Raw genomic sequence first — 19,949 nt, 5'->3', positions numbered from 1 at the left:
GCACCAACTTTTGCACTCTTGCTAAAAATGATGATTTCTACATTTGTTCTGTGCATTCCTGTCCTCAGAAGAAGATTTGGTGAGCCTCTTGTGTAAAGATGATTTACCTCAGTCTGAGAAAGTCAGTGCTGTATTCAACTGTGACATTTCTGCTCTGATAATATCATGTTCCTGAAATTCCACACATGAATGTGCTGATTGCATATGTATATGTGAACACATAGAAATACACATCCTACTGCACTTTTTGTTTTTGTCTGTGGATACAGTCCTATCGTAAACACCAATGTTATTCATATTTGTTCTCTGCCCTTACCCAGTAGTTTACTGAATACTTTCCTGTTTGAAGAATTCATTTACCGTGATCATGCAAATGTTTGTCCTGATTGTGAGTATTTGTTTGGTTTTCTTGGATGCCTTTTCCTTCTTCATTGAATCATGATTAAGCTCATCCTTTCTCTCTAATCTGACCTTTTCTGGGTCAATGTTCTGAGAGTGTGCAGTTTCAAAAATATACTCACAAAGCCACTGGGATGTGGAAGCAACTCACTATTATGAGATCCATGAATTGGGACTTTATAAGATACCAGGAGAAAATGTAGCAAAAAACAGATCACTTGATAAACAGTCAGCATATAAACAACCTAACATAAGGTAAACATGCTGGTTAGGATCAGAGGTGGGATTCAATTTTTTTAACAACCGGTTCTGTGGGCGTGGCTTAGTTGGTGGGTGTGGCTTGATGGTAATGTGACTGGCTGGGCGTGGCCAACTCAACATCACTCACATTGAGGCACGCTTCTCCTCTCCTGGCCTCTTGTGACTGTGGGGATGCTGCAATAGTCATAAGTGTGAAAAATGGTCATAAGTCACTTTTTTCAGTGCCATTGTAACTGTGAATGGTCACTCCACACAAGCAAAGTACCAGCAAAGGAGGGAAAAAACTCCAGAGAAGTTCCAGAGACAGGAAGTCTAGTCCTGCCAAGAATGTCATAAGAGTCAATGGAAAGGCAGTTTCTGTCGGCAACACCAGCATGTTTCCTTCCTGCCTTCCTTACAGGATTAGGCCAGTAATTTCTTCTAACAACTGGTTCTCCGAACTGCTTAGAATGTTTACAACCTGTTCTAGTGAATAGGTGCGAACCTATAGAATCCCACCCCTGGTTAGGATATTGGAAGATGTGAAATTGTGTGCAAGACACTCTATCTAAAAAGCATATGTATAACTGAAAAGGTATAACATGGAATCAATACCTCAAAAGAAGATTAGGGTTTTCTTTTGTCTGTTAATTCCTCCTCCTCTTATAGGCTGCCTCTCTTGGGCTATATTGGAGTGAGTGGGGCCAGATAATCCCTCTACTGTTCTTGTTTTACTACCTTCAGAACAATCCCACAGTGTGTGTGTAATTTTTTTAACCCAGGGAGAGTGTTAAGGGACCATTGCAGTGAATTTAAGGATTGAAATGCTTCTATGAGTCTTTTCATCTTTTTGCATCTTCAAATCAGCCCCTCCTTTGGCTAGTGTATAGTCCATTGTTGTAAAATACGATTACTTTTGCAAATTAACTTGAAGGGTAGCTGTTGATTGGGAGAGTTTGTTTCCCTGGTAAATATCTATCTGTCTGTTTGTCTGTCTGTCTCCTAGGCTTCTCAGGCAACTAGTGACTCCACTAGGGTAGCAAAATGCAGCCGTCCTAAATTATTCTACCTTAGTTAATTCTTGAATTACATTCAGATGTAATGACCAATGGCATCACAGATCAGCAAACTTAAAAAAAAAAACAAGCAGAAAACTTGCAGAACATAAGCACAAATAGTTTGAAGCTTCTATTATTATTCACACCCAACTTGCTGCATTTATTATAAATGCTAAACTCTTGCAAAGGTCTGCTGTATGTGGATGGTGGTTGAATTGGCAGCCTGTCCATCTGGAACATGTGATAGAAATAATTGTCCTAGCATATCTTAAATAATTGCTGTCTGTGACCATATGTCGTTTAACCTAATCCTCTGTTCATTTTTTCTGTCCATTTCTCATGCCGTGAGAGCAGCACAGATGGGTCTTTCCCCCAGTGGGATCATCATAAATGTAGACATTGCTTTCTATCTCTATGGGACCATTTGTGTCAGATGTGTGTTTTTGTATGTGCAGCAATTGGCTGGAACAGGAGTGAGTGGTGGGTGGGGATTGTTTATCCAAGGGATTCTCTTTGGTTTGCTTGCTAGGGGTTGTAGCATATTCCCAAGAACTTTAAAAACATTGCATGGAATGGTGTTTCAGCTGTCACACATTTGGCTCATTGGAATTCTAGCTATATGCTTCCTCTAATAGTTAGATTCCTGAATCTACAATATCTAATATAAAACAGGAAAAGCTCTGTTGGATCAGACTGAAAGTTGTCCTAAACTAGTATTCTTTGTTTTAATTTTGATAGTGACCAAAGATGTCCAGATAATCTAGAATTTGTAGAATGGATACTGAAGTTGAAAGATGTAAAGAGATGATAGGACTGAAACAATCAGCATCATATTTACTTAAATTGTACCTGGTGATTATTTACAGTACCAGGGGACTTCCTCCATGTATCATGGTGAGCCCCAGTCTCAAGGATAGATTCCAGAATTCAACTCACAAAATGGCTGCTTTCTATGGGAAAGCTCTATAGTCCTGAGATCTCTCTTTTTCCCTCTATCCCAGGAGTTGCTCAGTTTAGGCATCAACAAAGGAAAATTAGAATTAAGTATCTAGCTGGGACTGAGTGCTTGCTTCAACAAAAGATAGAAATAATGATCTGATTGGTGTTAGAATTGGAAGTTTGTTATCTCACAGCTTGCAAGAGTAAATAGTAGGATCTAGTCTGTCTAAGCAGTCTTTCTTCCAGTATTAATTGAAAAATGCAGGTCAATGAAAGGATAGGCAGTTATGGTTCTTTATCAAGTCATGGGTGAAAAATCCTGTCTTAAACAATACTGAAAGAATAACAATTGCAGGAAAAAATGGTATTGTAAGACAAATTAATCTCATGACACCATGAATAAAAGGTGGATATGGAAGTTGCTTGGAACAATGAGTGAAAAAGAAAGTTACTTTACAGAGTACCACATCAGTGTGTGACGTTAGACTAGTGCAAAATATGAAAGAACATGCATAGTGAAATGGTGAAGTGAATGAGGCTGTGGATGATGAAAAACTATCTTAAAGGTTTCTTTAAATACAGTATGAATTGGGTGTCAGTATCTTCACTGTTTACACTGTATAAATTTTTAAAGATAAATCACCTATAAGAAAAAAATATTGAGTAAGGATTGCACTTCATTGTACTTTGATATCCAACACTCATAAATATTTAATGTTTTGATATATTTCTAACTACATTCTTTAATCAGTCATTTCCCTCCTTAAAAACTACAGAAATGTTTTAATTTGGCTTGCTGTGTAACATATAAAATTTATGGAAGATATTTCATGTTTGAATTTGGTCAAACTTTTATTATGCTATTAATTTTGCCATTGATGCATGTTCTCTTACGTTTCAAATCTGATACTATTGATAATGTGTCTCTTTTTCAATATTTATCCTTATGACTGTCAGCATGTATCTTAATAAATTATGATGATGATGAGGATGTTGCTGTTGAGCTGATATGGCTTGTAATCATGCCTAATTAAAAATATGGCTTTAATTCAAATTTGGTTTCTAAAATTCTCAAGATGTTGCTATTTGTGATACTTTTGAATTTTTTTTTGCATGTCCATCGCACATGATGAAATGTATCTTGACATTTACAGCATGTATTAATATACAGTTTGTCTACCTTAGCAATAATTGTATACCATCTGTAAAACATTTTTACCCATATTTTTTCATTTTGTTTTAAACTGTAACTTGTTGATTTGTTTCTTTTCATTGTTGTATTGTATTTGTTCCACTGCATCTGTTTGTTGTACCATTTTGATTAGTTCTATCTTTGAATCAGATCCAAATAATAGTTTGTGTATATACTTCGTAGATGATTTTAATTCTGTGTATTTCAAATTCTATCAATTTTCAGGGATGTTTTATTCTTCCAATCCTATTAAATCCTATTAAATCTCTCATTTGATGACCCTGTACTATAAATGTCTATAAAGTTCATTAGCTAGGTTAACTTTTTCCAATTTTGACATTCTTCTATCTGAGGATTTTATCCTTTTGATTAACCATAGCATCTGGTTCGGTATATATAATTTGAAATGTTGCAGAGCAAGACCCCTTCTTTCTTGTGAGTCTTGTAACATTTTAAATTGTACTTACATGTATGGCCTTCAGCTTTGTTCGGGTATTTTCCACGTTATTATAGTTGTGCTTTTAAAGTTGTAGCAATGTTTCAGCAGAATCTCATCTGCCATCATCAGGCTTCTGATGATGGCAGATGAGATCTGCTGAAACATTGCTACAACTTAAAAGCACAACTATAATGACGTGGGAAAATATATATATATATATATGTATATGTATATGTATATGTATATGTGTATATATATATATATGTATATGTATATATATGTATATGTGTATGTGTATATATATATATATATATATATATATATATATATATATATATATATATATATATATATATATATATATATATATATATATATATTAACAATTTTGCCATTCTCATGAAATAATTTCTGGGATCTGAATTGACACCATTTGAAATAAGTACATCCATCTTAAGTTGTGCTTCATCTTAACCAAGAAAGCTTTAAGTTTTTTCACTTTTCAAGATCTATTGTAAACTCTTTCTATAGTTTTCCAGTTTTGATATATTTCTTCATTGTTGCCTGTCATGTATTTCACCCAAATCTATTTTCTGACAGCCAGATAATATCTGACAGCTAGGAAATCTTCTTGGGTTAAGTATATTGTAAACATTTTTGTTCTTTAAACATTAATTTTTTTTATCCAAAGAATTCACCAAAGCTTTGGTTTATTTTCATTAGATGTCTTATTGCACTTGATGGTTGTGTAAAGGTTAATACTATATCAACTACATAACATTTGGTTTATATTCTTCTCTATGGCATTTGAGACCAGATATTTGTTTGCTGTCTCTAATATTTTCTGCCAATATTTCTAAGGCAATGATAAATAACAGAGGTAAAAATGGACTCTCTGTGCCTGATAGCTTTGTTGATCTGAATATTTGCAGAAAGTACGCCATGATCTTAATGTTTGCTGTTGATACACAGTTTTTGGCTCATGCTTTAAACCAGTGATTCACAAGCTTGGGCTGTCTTCTCCAGGACCTGTTTTGTTCAGTAGTGCAAATAAAAACATCCCATATGAGTTATCAAAAGCTTTTCTGTAACTTGGAAGATAAGTGGTGCCCTTTTTCTGTTAAAAATAATATATTGTATTAATTAATAAATCTGGTTTATTAATTATAGATCTCATTTAGGTTTCTCTTCAGTGCATAGCTTGTTTGGTTGATATATATTATTTTAGAAATTGATTTATTTAGTTGTTTTATGACAATGTTATAGTCAACATTCAGCAGAGAAATTTGTCTGCATTGCTGTGGTTTGTACTAGGATATTCACTTCATTGTACATCAAAATTATGTGTTCTTCTTTCCATATTTATAGTATTGCCATTGCCTTTTCAAATTCATTCGCTGGGTTTGTCAGTGATTCCAGCAATTCCTCAAAGTTTTTTTTTAATCATATTGAGTCGTCATCTTGTCTATACCTGGTAACCTCCAAGTTGTTTTTTTTAATTGCCTCTTGTTTCATGAATATTTACAGATTTACTTAATATTTATCTATATTGCTCATAGTCCAATTGTTGTTTGACTTCTATGGTGTTCTTGTTGGGTTAATTCTATGCATTTGTTATAATTCTATTGTTTTGGTTTTTAGTTCTTTTTTCCATCTGTTATGTTCTTCTTTTTCATTTTGCTACTTGTTTAATTAAAAAAAACCTTCAGATATGCTTTACTTGCTTACCATATGGCAGGGGCAAAGTTTTTGGTATTCTATTTATTTGGAACAATATTTTCAAAACCTTTTTAATTTTTGTAAAATACTGTCACGAATCAGCTGTAAATGGTTAAATATTGAGCAGGAAGTATAACAATATATGTTATATGATATATATGATGTCTCCTTGGATATTCTGGATAAGACATGCTTCTGGTAGTGTTAAAGTTGAAGATGTGAATATATGTGTGCCTTTGCATACAGATGATGTTGGCTGAGAATATGAATGATTTGCACCAAATGTGAGATAGATTTTATGTTGCGTAAATGGTGAAAAAAATAGAGTAGGTAGATGAATTTGTGTATCTCAGGAGAGTATTTACTAAGGATGAGTAAACAAATGGGAAGATTTAAGTTTTCAAATAAAAGAGGATTGCTGATAGTACAGTATATAAGCTATTGTATGAAATTAATATTTATCAAAATAAACTGAAATAGTTGAGTATATTTATGCTTCTACCCAATTTATTATATATAAATGAGAATTGGGTAGGACAAATGTAAAAATAGGTAGAATGCCAGGTAAATGGGGTACAAAAAGAGTCTAAGGTAAAAGAAAAAAAAATATGGTTCCAAAAATGAACAGCTGTTGAATGAACGTGGACTGAGTAAAAATTAAATACATATGAAACAATATGTTCAAGTATTTATTTGAGACACTGAATAAAGACCAGATTGCAAAGTGAATATATTACAGAAAAAGTAAATGGGTTGAAAGAAAGGAGAAGACAAACAAATGGATTACAACAGGTAGTTGATGAAACCCTCAAAAACGAAGAGAGGAAACATTTAAAAATCAAACAATATATAAAGCAGTTTTTGGAAATGTATGACTTAGAGCAGGATGGCTAACCTTTTTGGCACCAAGTGCCCAAAGCACATGCACATGAGCGCATGCCCAAAATGCAATGCGAGCGTGGACTCCTGCATGCGCCCTGCCCCCACACATACGCAAGTTACCCCTTGTGATCCCCGCACATGAACACCCCCCTCCCCGTGCATGCACCCCTACACATGCTCGGCTGAGACCTGAAGACTAACTGGTTGATGGGAGGTGTGGGCACACATGGGCGGCAGAGCTCAGCTGGGCGACCGCTTGTGTGCCCAGACAAAGGGCTCTGCGTGCCACCTCTGGCACACGTGCCATAGATTCGCCATCATGGACTTAGAGTAATGTGTGAATGCAACCACTAAATTCGCATGAGATTAATTTTGCTCAGTGCAAGAACATTCAAACTTTGTAGTGTCGTGACCCTTCAGAATAATAAATTCTTGTATTTGACTCCTCTTCCCCTAAATAAACAAAATAATGACTAAATAAAAATGCTGCAATTGGCAAATGGTTTTGATAGAAGACTAGGTCCCATATTTATCCATCTCTTGTACATCTCTGGGAGCTTTGCTCCCCATTTTATCCTAGGGATGTCCACTGCAGAATTGCTATAAAGTTGAATTGGATTTTTACAGCATCCAACTTTGTTTTCTTAAACCAGATTAGCCTTACAAGATTTTTGCAACTCCCTCCTCCCCAAACTACTTCCAATTCAACCACAACCCACTGACTCTGGTATCCCTAACTTGAATGCAGCCCTTCTCCCTAATAAACCATAGTTTATATAAAGGCAGATAGTACGATCTGCAGAAATATTTAAGTAAGAAAATAAAAGCTTCCTTCCTCCCTGGCTATTAGAAGAGAACTTTATTTCATCCTTGTTCCTTCTCTGTGTGCATCTGTTCTTTTGAAAACTTTATTTATTTTACATAGAATTTACTGCTTTTAGAAATTGCTGGCCAAAAAAAAAAAAGGCTTTAAAAAAATGAAGCATTTCATAATGTGTGGGCTGGAAATGGGTTGTTTTTGTCCTTAAATGCATTAAGAAATGAAATAATCTGTTTTATAACAGTGGACTGAGAATAAGTATATGGGATGGGGATGGTTTGAACTCTGTTGAAATTTTAAAATTGCCAAAATGAAATAAGAGCTTAGAACACTAGAATAAATGGAAACTATTGAATAATTGAAATGCAAGTCAGGCAAGCGGGTTGTCCACTAAAAGGGAAAACCTGCTTTCAGGAACTAATTAGGAGATTATATAAATGCTAACAGTCAGACCAAATGTAAAAAGTTATTTCTGGCGTTAATACAAGGCACAGAGGGAAATCCACACAGGGAGGGAGAAAGCAAGACTTTTGCAGCACATATCTTGGACAAACAAGCAGCATATGTACACATATGTAGGATGAAGGAGATCTGTGTGCAGTCTTCTTGGTGCTGTAAAAATCAGACATTTCAATAAGATCTGAAATGTGTGGCCATGTAGAGGGTAATTTCTATAATATTTCATGGTCTTTCTGAATAAGAGTCTCTGAACCAAATCTGGGAAAATAGCAAAGAATGTGTGGTGCATGGGGCAGGCATTACATCTAGACTGGTCATCTGTGTACCTTCAGACACCCCAATGTCCTCAAATATCAATTTTGTAAATGTTTTAATGAATAAACAAGAAATAAGAAATCTGCCTTCCTCACAGCTGCCTACCGTCTTCCAATGATCTTTATTTTCAATAATGCTTAGTTACTTAGTAGTTCTTAGTTTTCCAAGGAACAATTTTAATATGGGCATAAGTTCCAGGATGGGAAACAACAGGGATGCCCACAGATTGTGATCAAAAACTTAGATAGCAGCCATGACAGTATGATTGTATCTGGAATCTATGTGCTAATAGGCAAGATTTTGATTTCACCCATCATGGATGCTATCTTATTTTTTTTTTAACTATATACTGTGTAGATACTTCTGTCATTGGCTGAGCATTTGATGTATTGGGAGCTTCTGAACCTTCCCCACAATATCTCTAATCCTCCAGCAAATGATTTTGAATTGAAATAATTATTGAGAAGTAACTGAGAAAGGTGGTTGGATCCCTATGTTGTTTAGTGCGTATATTTCTACAAGGATTGTATTCACATGGTTACAATCAACATTCAGTGGAAATAGAGCATCATGCATTAGATGGTGTGTGCCACGTAGAAATCGGATGACACCTCTCCCGCCAGAGGCATTATATTCTAAACAGATAAGGCACATCAGAAGAAAGATCGAAAGCAATTGATCATCTCATATGAAGGAAACTTGGAAGTCATCTGATCCAATCACAACTGAATTCATGATTTATAATGCATGATATGACTACAATATTCTTGATAGATGGCTGTTGTTAATAAAACGCTAAATGTAACTGAGTTATTAAGCCCCAATTCATTCTAGCCGGGGGAAAAAAAATACTCTGATCCTTATAACCTTTCAGGTTGTGTTTGTAACTTTATCTACTTTTTTAAAAAAAAAACAGGCCTTCATTCACTCATACAAAGCAGGGGTAGGCACCCCAAAAAAATCTCTTCAGTATTTTAAGCAAGCAATTTCAACTGTAAGAAATATTGTTAAGAAATAGAACTTAGATGGACTTGGAAGAGTCTAGAAAAATATCCTACAGATGCCATAAAACTGGTCAGATTTGTAAAGCAGAACTCACAGATCACTGAAAACCAGCTATTGAGAAGTTTAGCTGATACCAGATTATTTATTCACTGATTTACAATAGAGCACTGCTTATGTAAGAATTATTTGCATAGGAGAGCTGTTGGAAATAAATCTTTTCTGAAATTTAGTCTCAAAAGGCAGTCTAGGGTATGCAATAGAAAACGTTGATAAGCCTGAAAATATTTTGGAAATAAATACTTTGAGTTGATGAAAGAAAAATTGAATTGTTCCTCAATAACACAAGATATATTTGGAGAGAAAAAAGACCAGCAATTTATAAGAAAATAGTGCCTTGCTGGTTGTTATGCTCCAGTGTAGTTATGCTACACTTTGGGCTTATGTGTCAGCCAATGGCAAAGAAGTTTGATACTTTAGCAAGTGAGTCTCCATTTGGAGAAATATATCTCTAAACTGACCATGAAATACTTACAGAAAAGGAAAATAATGGTTTTGAAATGGCCTTCATAGTCCCAATACTTGATATTATTGCAAATCTGTGGGAAAATCTCAAACATGCAGTACATACAAAGAAACCTAAGAAAAGTTCTGAGCTAGACGATTTCTGCAAGGAACAGTGAGAAAAATTATCAGTAGGAAGACTCTTAAGGAGAAAGAGGAAACATGGAAACTATTGTTTCTATCGAAGGAGATGTTGCAAAGTACTGGTTGAAGCAATGTCCAAGTACTTCACTATTATAGAAACACTGAGGGAGGAGGGGAGACAGTTAAATTGATGAAGAAGTGAATGAATGCCATGATGATACACAAATTTGTGAACATCTATGGATATAGGCAGGTAGTTATATGTTTGGTATAATGGTTAAGGTAGTTATTAGAAATTCAGAAATAATGAATTCTAATCCTGCCTCAGACACAAAGTAAGCTAGGTGTTCTTAGGCCATTGATTTTCCCTCAGCCCTAGGAAGGAGGTAATGGCAAACTATTTCTGAAATCTTGCCAAGAAAACTGCAGGAACTTGTTTGGGCACAGTGTCCCAAAGGTTTAACTATTTAACTATTAAAAGATCCTGTTTGGGCAGACTTTGCAAATCATTACAAGATAATATGTTCATTGAGAATTGGTGAAGTTGTAATTCAACCTTTTTGGGAGGGGATTTAGCTGATAAAGTATACTGTGGCAGGGGAAATGTGCCTTTGCCTATCTAGGTACTCTAAATTCTGTTACCTCCGCCATAATACACACTTCTAAGTAGTTACTGAGAGACGTGACATGATAAAAGAGCAAGCATGGGTAACTCTACTGTTCTGAGATAATTATTCTAAGATCTCTAGTCACAAGCTCATGTGCTCTACTGTAACATCACTGATGTTCTGCTGGGGAAACCATACATTGTTGTCACATGTACAAAATTATTAGAGGTGTGGCTGAGAGGCATGTTGGTAGACTGAAGTAAGAGGTAGTGTTTTCTTTTTTGTAGACTTCTCTTTTCTCTGAGATTTACTAAAAAAAAATGTGGAGAAATTAATAGTATGTCATATAGCAGGCACAAGAAATATATCTCTTCTCCGGATCATCACAGCCAAAGATACCCTCAGATGAGTTAGAGAAATATTTCTGATAGCAGTGCTGTTTTCTTATAACTTTTCTTTTGCTTCTGATTTGCCTTATTTTGTCACCAGTGTCATTCCTATCCCTGTTCACTTTGCCATGCAAAGCAAAATGTTCTACAGTCATGTCATCTAAACTTGATTTCTCCTCTCTCCCAGATACTACAAGGACCAAGAAGAGTCATGAAAAAGAGGGCGTGGAATACAACTTTGTTTCAAAACAATCATTTGAGATTGATATACAGCACAACAAGTAAGCTTTGCTCTGAGGTTCTGGGGGAAATGAAAAGTATGTCCCTTCTTGTATTAAGCCCTATTCATGTCATGTATCCTCTGAGAGTCTAACTAGAGTAGCTCTCCTTTGCTGGTAAGAAATTTTAATTTCATGGGTAGAAGAGCTTTGACAAGCATATTTTATCTCGGTTTGGATCTACAATAATAGGGAAGTTCTATTTGGCTGTAAATGTTCTCCAGATTGGGATGGAACCAAAGAGAGAGCTTATTAAGGCTGGGTTTGTTTACTTAATAAGTTGTATTAATTGTATGCACTTCTGTGCTACATTTCTGCCAGTGTCTCAATACTTCACAAAATTAGACTGTGTTCTGTGATAATCTAAGATCTTTTCTTGCCTGAACTTCCCTAGTTTACCATTGCTTGGAAGGGGAAGAGGAGGAAACTGAACAATCCTTTTAGTACACAAAATTGAAGACCTGTGCTCCATACTTTTTTTGGTACTCCTGGTATGCTGGAATTGCATTCCCCAGGAGATACATGCTAAATAAAGGTTCTGGGATGTGAAATTGCAACATGTCCAGAGTGCTGGGGATCACTACTTTAAGGGTCAAGCAATAACATAGGCTGAGGGTATTAAAAGGCCCTTCCACATACTAATGCTAAACAGATCAGAGATTAGTTTTACATTAGTTTTGACTTCAGAATTCTATAGTGTTTGTGTTGTGTTTGGAAAAATAACTAGATGTCTCTCTAGATGAAAGATTTTTTTTTTTTTTTGCTTTCTAAGCATTTACTCTTTGATGAAAGTGAAATGTTCAAAAAGAGTCATCCCTTTTAAATCTTGTGGCCTGAAGCAAATTATTAAAAATATAAAAGAAAAAGACAAAGACAAAGACAATTTTACGCGAAAATAAACATTTGACACATTCGCACTCTCTTTTGAGGTTGGTGTTCTGTTTTGCTTTTTCTCACTTAATTCCCTCACAATTTTCAGGTTTGTAGAACATGGAGAATATAAGGAAAATCTTTATGGGACAAGCCTGGAGGCGATACAGTCTGTCATGTCTAAAAATAAAGTTTGCCTTGTGGATGTTGTGCCTGAGGTAAATTAACATTAAAAAAAAAAAAAAAAAACTGTGCTCCAGATTTTCTTTTCAGTTTAGGGTCCATCGTAACCATGGACAACATATGGCCTTTTAGAAAGAAATTAGCAGTGTGTAGCAAGAACAGTAACAAATAACAGAGGCATTACAAGTTAATTTCCTCGTGGAAATAGGCTGTGTTATTTTTACATGTGCCTTGTATCATATATTTTTATGATGTTTCTGTCAGTGGGCACTGATACATTCATCACTGTCTCCTGATTCTTGATTACCCCAAGATGTCTGGTTGATATCTGTCTGCCCACCTGGATTTGGATTTCTCACAGAATTTTAGCCCTATTAGTCTTCTGTGGTATCTCTCATGTGGACTTGGGAGTGTTTAGCCCATATACCAGGGATGTCAAATTTGCATTATTACGGCTTCATCACGTGACATATCACAGCTTTTTCTCCGTTCGCTAAACCGGGTGTAAGTGTGGCCAGCCTGTGATGCATTCAGCCTGCAGGCTGCAAGTTTGACAGTCCTGCCATTTACTGTCCAGATGTTCCTGAATATGCCAATTACTGGGTTGTGCTGTTCAGTATATGTTATTCCTACCTGCAGCCTATACCTGACAATGTGTTGGACTGTCTCTGAGGCCTATCTACATAATCTGCACCTATAATATCCAAGATAAATATAAATAAATAACATAGGTAGTGTCTTGGGTTCTACATTATCTTTCTTTCCATATTAATCTTTTATTACTTTTAATAACTGGTGCATTTGGTTAGAAATGCAGAATTGGGTACATTTTCAATAGAATTCAGTTGACTATCAGTTGACTAATTAACATTTACTATTTAAGTTGAACAATTAAAAATACTTCAGATGGTTTCAAAAGACATTTCATTCACCACTAGGCTTTTCTCCCAGATATTTTTTACTTTTATTAATTTATAAAGTCCTTTTTATCCTAGAGTGTATTCGTGGTGGTATTTATCAATTGAGTGCCACTTTTATTAAAGTTACATTTATATTATAAAGCAAAATTCAAGATTTCTTCAAAAATTCAGTCAGGCCATCAAATCAAGAGAAATGATGACAACTTCTTTCCTTTAAGAAATTGTGGCCACAGATTTCTGTTTTGCATCTTTCTGCTTCCAGGCAGTGAAGCACTTAAGGACAGCAGAATTCAAGCCCCATGTGGTCTTTGTAAAGCCTCTTGTCTCTGAAAAGAAGAAGAACACACCAGCCGCTCTGCTGACAGAAGACATCTTTGTCCCGCTTGTAAGTATTTTGTATTGAAAGGATGGTTTCATGTGAGGAGCTTATGGATGGGCAACATTTACCTCTGCTGAGGGCTATCTTCCCTGGAAGGTCATCTGTGTACAATACCAGAAATTGATCAGAAGGATGTGGTAGCTATGCAGTCCAAAGTGAGTTTGGGATCACCCATTTTTCATTTTCTTTCTAATGTTATTTACTTCCTTGGATTCTCCTTGGATCCTCATTTTCTCTCTTCTGTTGCCCTTGATTTATGCAGTTCAATATCTGTTTTTCAAAGTCTGCGAAATGGTGGGCACAGTGTCATAATAAAAATTCCAGGCCTTTTGTACATGTGGCAGTATTCCATGCATATACAAAAGGGGTGTGACTTGGATCTTGATGCTACACTCTTCATCTTGAGATTTTGATGCATGTACTCCATGGATATCTCTGATTATATCTTCTGTGATGACCCGTAGTCTCTCAAAATAACCCAAAACCCAAAATGTACATTAAAGTCTGGTAATGCCTTCAACTTAATCTTCCCTATTGTTGTTTAGATATTTCATTCTAAAGTCTTTGTTGTTGGGAAATTATATTCTGGTGATTAGATCCAGATTCATATTATATACATTCATTAAGTCAAGCTATAGTTTACTTGCTATGGGTTCAATAAATCACTGTTTGTGAATTTGCATATGGCTCTAAGCAATAAATCTAATTTTCAAATCACAATGACTGGATTCATACAACACATTAAATGCAAACCAGAAAAACCTCATAATGGCTTAATGATGAAGCTGGTATTGATGCAGAGAATAAATCCATTGTAATCAGTGGGGCATAAATTCATCATGACTTAAATGTCCTTGATTTCTTTGATCTTCTAACTATGATTAGGTCTGGTTCCAGCTGATTGCATATTTAGTGAATTCTTAAGCGATTGGCAAATAAATGTACAGCCAAAGAAAAATGCCTTAAATTATTATAGCTGTAACGCAATATATTCAGGTTATTAGAGATAAGTGTTGACTTACAACGATTCATTTAATGACCAAAGGTATAACAGCTCTGAAAAAAATGACATGTCCTCGCATTTATGAACATCACAACATGTCCACAGTCACTTGATAAAAATTTGCATTCTTGGTAAATGGCATGTATTGATGATGGTTGCAATGTCCTCAGGTTATGTGGTTGCCATTTGGGACTTTCCCAGCTTGCTTCTGCCATGCAAAATCAACAAGAGAAAGCTGGATATGCTTATGACTGCATGATTCATCTAACAACTGCACTGATTTGCTTAACAACTGTGGCAAAAAAGCTTGTAAAACTGGGTGTGATTCACTTAACAACCATCTTCTTTTTGCAACAGAAATTCTGATCCCATTTGTTATAAATCAAGTACTTACCTGTAGTACTTACTACTTGTTGTACTTGCTACCTGTGCTAAATTTCACTAATCAAATCTACTTGCTGTAGAAGAATTACCCAATGGGATTTTTTTCCCCCTTAGGAAGTGCCAAAAGGGTGTTGCAGCTCAAAACCAATTTCTAAAGAACCATGCTGAAAGGTCACAAGAGTCATTTCCTATTGTTTTTCTGTTTCATTCTGCAGGATGAGGAGCAGCAAGAGATGGTGAACTCAGCAGCCTTTATTGAGGAACAATATGGCCACTTAATCGATACTGTCCTGGTGAAGGAAGATCTCCAGAGTGCCTGCAGCCAATTGAAAACCATATTGGAGAAACTGAACTCAGACTGTTTTTGGGTGCCTGTCTCTTGGGTTAAGTTGTAGTCAGCCATGTTATGCCAAAAAAGAAGATTTATTCCTGTTTGATAATAATAATTTGTAAATAGAATGGATGGTTAAAAAGGGAAAATGCTGCAGCCGCCGCCAGCTTGTTTGAAAAGCTGGAAAGAAAATCTGTCTGCAACTAAAACCATATTCTGACTAATCGCTTCCTCTACAAGAATGTTATGAAAAATTGCACGATACAATCTAGGGTATGTGTGAGTCCTTTTAGACAGCAGTTCTGGATATTTGAATGCTGTTTCAAGCTCTGTGACTGAAATTCAAACTGTGGTCAATTTCACAAAAATTAAATAGCTGGGAAACATTACAGAGCAAAATACGCAAACTCTGAAACTTCCACAATCAATAATAAATGAGAGAGTCCTTCAATTAAGGGTTATAATATCAGATAACATAAACATAAACCTTCCCCCGTCCTCCTGTTGGTTGACCAAGCAGAATCAGAAGAGCAATTAAAAGTGACAGTTTATACTTTACTAAAAGATAAATCTTCCTGATAAATCTTGCAAAGGCTTTAATAATTTTGTGTGGAAAATTAGCCATACTGTATATTCTCTCTCCATAACAATATTTTGAGACATCAATGTCTTAGTGGAATTTTCTCCTGGGATTATCTCAGTAAACTGCCTAAATAATGTGTTAAATTATGAAGTCAAGGCATTGGAAAGTGGCTCAGTTCTAATCAAAGACCCACAAATTTCTCATGAGAAGAGCTGAAGAAGCATTTTTCCTCTATTTCTGCATTGTCATGGGCTGTAAATGCTGAGGTCTATTTTGTAGGCTAGTCAGTTACCCATTTTAGATAAGTTTTAACTTAGGCAAGTGGTCTGAATTTTTAAAAATGCAAAGGATGCTTGACATAAGCTCAACCTTTCAGAATGATAGCTGAAGATTTTGGGGAATCAGGAGTATCCAATGTCCAAGCCTGTCGTGACTAGCATAATACTGGATTTTCTGTGTAAGCATTGAATTGGATGCAGAGTTCAACATCCAGAAATTCACTTTAAAAGCCAAGCAAAATTTCAGTTCTTCCAATGATTGAAAATGTATAATTTTTGTTTGCTTTTCTGGACTTGATAAACATTTGAAGTGGAACATCTTTCAATTCTAAGAATTGAGGTGAAGGAACATCAGAACTCTAAAGCACCACAGCCTTTTCCAGAACTCCATATTCAATATGATTGGTGCATCATAAGCACATACGTCTGTCTTGCTTTGTTTTGTTTAATTCTTCTTGTAGAATGATAATTTTTTGCAGATAATGTTGCTTTAGAGATTAAAAGGGGGGGTTCTTGTAAGAAAGGGCTTGACTTATCTGTATTTTTCTTTTGTTCTATGTACTGTTTTTTCTGTCCCACTGTTTTTTGTGCATTTCTTTGTAAAGAAAATATTTCCCATTGGAAAGAAAAATAATCAATCTTCCTAGAACTCTTCTATATCTTAACCACAGCATTTCTTACCAGTCTGTCTTTTGAAGCAGAAATTATTGATGTACTTATTTAATTCTGTAGTTTTAAAATTGTGAAGAAAGTTGGGACTTTGTTAAAAAAAATTATCAATGATATTGATTGACTGATTATGGGCCATCAAGTTGGTGTCAGTTCTTAGCAACCATATAGATAATTTTTCCAGGTGGATCTGTTCCCAGGACACTGTAGTTCTTCAGACCTTCCAATAGTGTAATCCGTCACTGCTGTAACTGAGTCCATCTTCCTAGTTGCTGGTCATTGTCTTTCCTTTTCTTTCATCGTTCTCAACATTACGGCTTCTCCAAGAACTAGATGTCTTCATATGTCCAAAGTAGCATAACTTGAGCCTGGTCATTTGTGCTTTGAGTGACATATCATTAAGGCTGATAATACTAGGCTGAACTTATCTAGAAATCAGCCAGCTCACCATTATTTATCTTTTTTATTTATCTTTCTGTGAATGAAACAAGATTCTAGGATACATTGTCGTTGATGTGAAAGGCTGGTATGGTTTGAGAGATTTAGCTAGCACCTGACAAAAGGTGAAAGTATATGTTCACTTTATATATTGTATGTATGTGGTATAATATGGTAATTGCATTTATCCTTTACAAGTGTGGGAGAGAGACATATAGCTTGGAATGCAAGGAATCCCACCTTCCCAATTTCTCTCTGAACCTCTCATGCCTAAAATAAAAATTCCCCTTTGCCTAAACCATTAAGGCAACTTTTTTTTTCCTGTTCTGGACATACTTAGTGGTCAGAACAAAAATAGATCTAAGGCAACCTTTCTCCAAATTGGCATTTCTAGATAATGTTAGCTGCAAACTCCAGAATGTTCAAGGGCTACAGCAAGAACTGGGAGGTTTCTAGGATCAAGACTCCAAACAGGTGCCAAGATTGTAGAAGATGAATCTACTGTATTCAATTCCCGATTAATAAATAGGTTTCAGTCAAAGCCATGGTAAAGAGCGTTAGACTTTTGCAAGAAAAAAATAATAATTAACAGGCTAATCAGTTCATTATTGCATATGATTTATTATCACAGGTAATTTCTAGTGTTCTTCAGAAGACAAATTGGTACAGAAGATGCTCCTTGAAGAGAAAAAAAATTGCCAAATCTTTGATACCAAACCACAACAACCCATTGTGTAAATTGTGCGTGAGGGTGGGTGCCAGTAGCAAGGCAAAAAAAATTCTTTTTAGCAGTGCATGAATGCAGCTAGAATATTCAAAACTCTTTAATAGTACATATGTGTGCGACTAGAATATTTTTAAAATTGTTTTTATGCAGAAGAGTGGCTTCTATGCCAGCAGTGCTCCTGACTGATGAGTTCCTTCTTTAAATAATTCACTTTGTTGTATCTGGGATAATACAATGAATTTATGCATTTAATACATGCAGTTTTTCAGAGAATTTTTTAAGATGAGAACCTCTTGATTTAATTTACCTGCACTCTCTTTCTAACATTTGACCCATAGCTAGTTTCCTCTCCTTTTGAATATACAATTTCTATCCATTGCAGGAAAGTACAACTTTAAAGGTGAGCTTATTTCAATATTCATTGTTATGTCAACTTAGCTGCCTTCATGAAAACAGCTACCTTTTATATTTCCCACCCCACCCCCAGAAAATATTTGTTTGATGCAAAGAAGCTGCTGGAGAATACAGCCAATCTCACAGAAAAGATTTACAATGAAAAAAATCCCCTACCCTTTTCCAACATGTGGGATGTTTTCAATTGTATATACATAAAACACAAAAGCCTAGCTCTGGTATGCAAATGCATGGGAATTCCCCTCTATTTCTGAGTTTTAGGCTGGTATAGAGAAGAGAAAAAGTTTGGGGGAACTTATATTGGAAAACTGAAGTTAGGGAGTCAGTGTGGCTAAATGATTGTATAGTAGTTAATTTTGTTTTAATCTATGGAAGTCAACAAGACCTACATTGGTCTTCTGTAATTTGGCACTCTCCAAATCTCTTTTAAAACTCTAAGCAGTCACCAGCTTATCGGAAGTGGAATGTAGTGGTACCATAGTAGTAGTAGTAGTAGTAGTAGTAGTAGTAGTAGTAGTAGTAGTAGTAGTAGTAATATCTAGCCATTGAGAAGTGGTGAATTTCTATCTTTTTCTCTTTTCCATTTTAGTCACCTTACTTGGACTATCATCTCTACCTCTTCATGCCAACTTACCTACATAGCATGCATTATGAAAGTAAAATCCAACCCAATATTTCTTTAAAAATGTTTAAGATTTGTCCTCCATTTTTTTCTTTTATTTTCATTTTCCCTGATCTGTGCATTCAGACTGCAGATTCCTGATCTGTGCATTAAGACTGTGCATTAAGGCAGCTAAGTAACTTTGGATTCTTAATAATTGGATATTTCCATATTTATATTGTTATGTGTCTTATTTGGAAATAACTTTTTACTCCCCCCACAAATAAGTATCTGCAGCAAGCACACATTCAGCTGTCTGCTCATGCCAATACTGTAAAATATATTCTAAAAGAAAAGTGCTTTAAACAAGGTTAGCCTGAATTGCTCATGGCATTCTTGCCTGCTTACTATTTCCCTAAATCATGTTCTGCTCATGTATTTGTAATATAGATGAACTTCTGCCTTTTCTGGTTGTAATTCTTTTGACCTGTCCCTAGTTTCACTTCTATAAGAACAAAACTAGTGTAAATGTGCAGTAGGATATTTTATGTAGGACAAGTAGTAGTGTTGACTACTATTTTTGGAAGTGGATTGAAAAGAGGGATTATGCAGTCAGTCTCAAAAGGTTAAAAGCCCCACAAAGAATTTATATCTTGCTGAACATCTTGAAAAAGGCAACCTATTTTGAAATCATGTGGGAAATATCTTGCAGAGGCATGTCAGCTATTCATCTGCAGTCTTTCTTGATAAGAATTGATCTTTCCACAGCTTCCATGTTGGTT

At 35.5% G+C, this 19,949-nt stretch overlaps 1 protein-coding gene across 2 annotated transcripts in view; it reads left to right on the top strand.

The window, feature by feature from the left end:
- Positions 1 to 18,406, top strand: part of MPP3 (MAGUK p55 scaffold protein 3) — a 93,515-nt gene extending 75,109 nt beyond the window's left edge. For both annotated transcript variants that reach the window (XM_026669673.2, XM_087947059.1), the window contains 4 exons: positions 11,297 to 11,390; positions 12,367 to 12,475; positions 13,623 to 13,745; positions 15,342 to 18,406. In XM_026669673.2, the coding sequence (XP_026525458.1) occupies positions 11,297 to 11,390; positions 12,367 to 12,475; positions 13,623 to 13,745; positions 15,342 to 15,521 (506 nt within the window). In that variant the 3' untranslated portion in view covers positions 15,522 to 18,406. The remainder of the gene's footprint in view (positions 1 to 11,296; positions 11,391 to 12,366; positions 12,476 to 13,622; positions 13,746 to 15,341) is intronic.
- Positions 18,407 to 19,949: the final 1,543 nt, after the last annotated feature.

The sequence above is a fragment of the Notechis scutatus genome, chromosome Z (genome assembly GCF_049901735.1).
Source record: "Notechis scutatus isolate UNSWTSFEM ecotype Mainland chromosome Z, rNotScu1.2, whole genome shotgun sequence".
Lineage (NCBI taxonomy): Eukaryota > Metazoa > Chordata > Lepidosauria > Squamata > Elapidae > Notechis > Notechis scutatus.
This window is presented reverse-complemented; position numbering and strand designations above follow the sequence as displayed.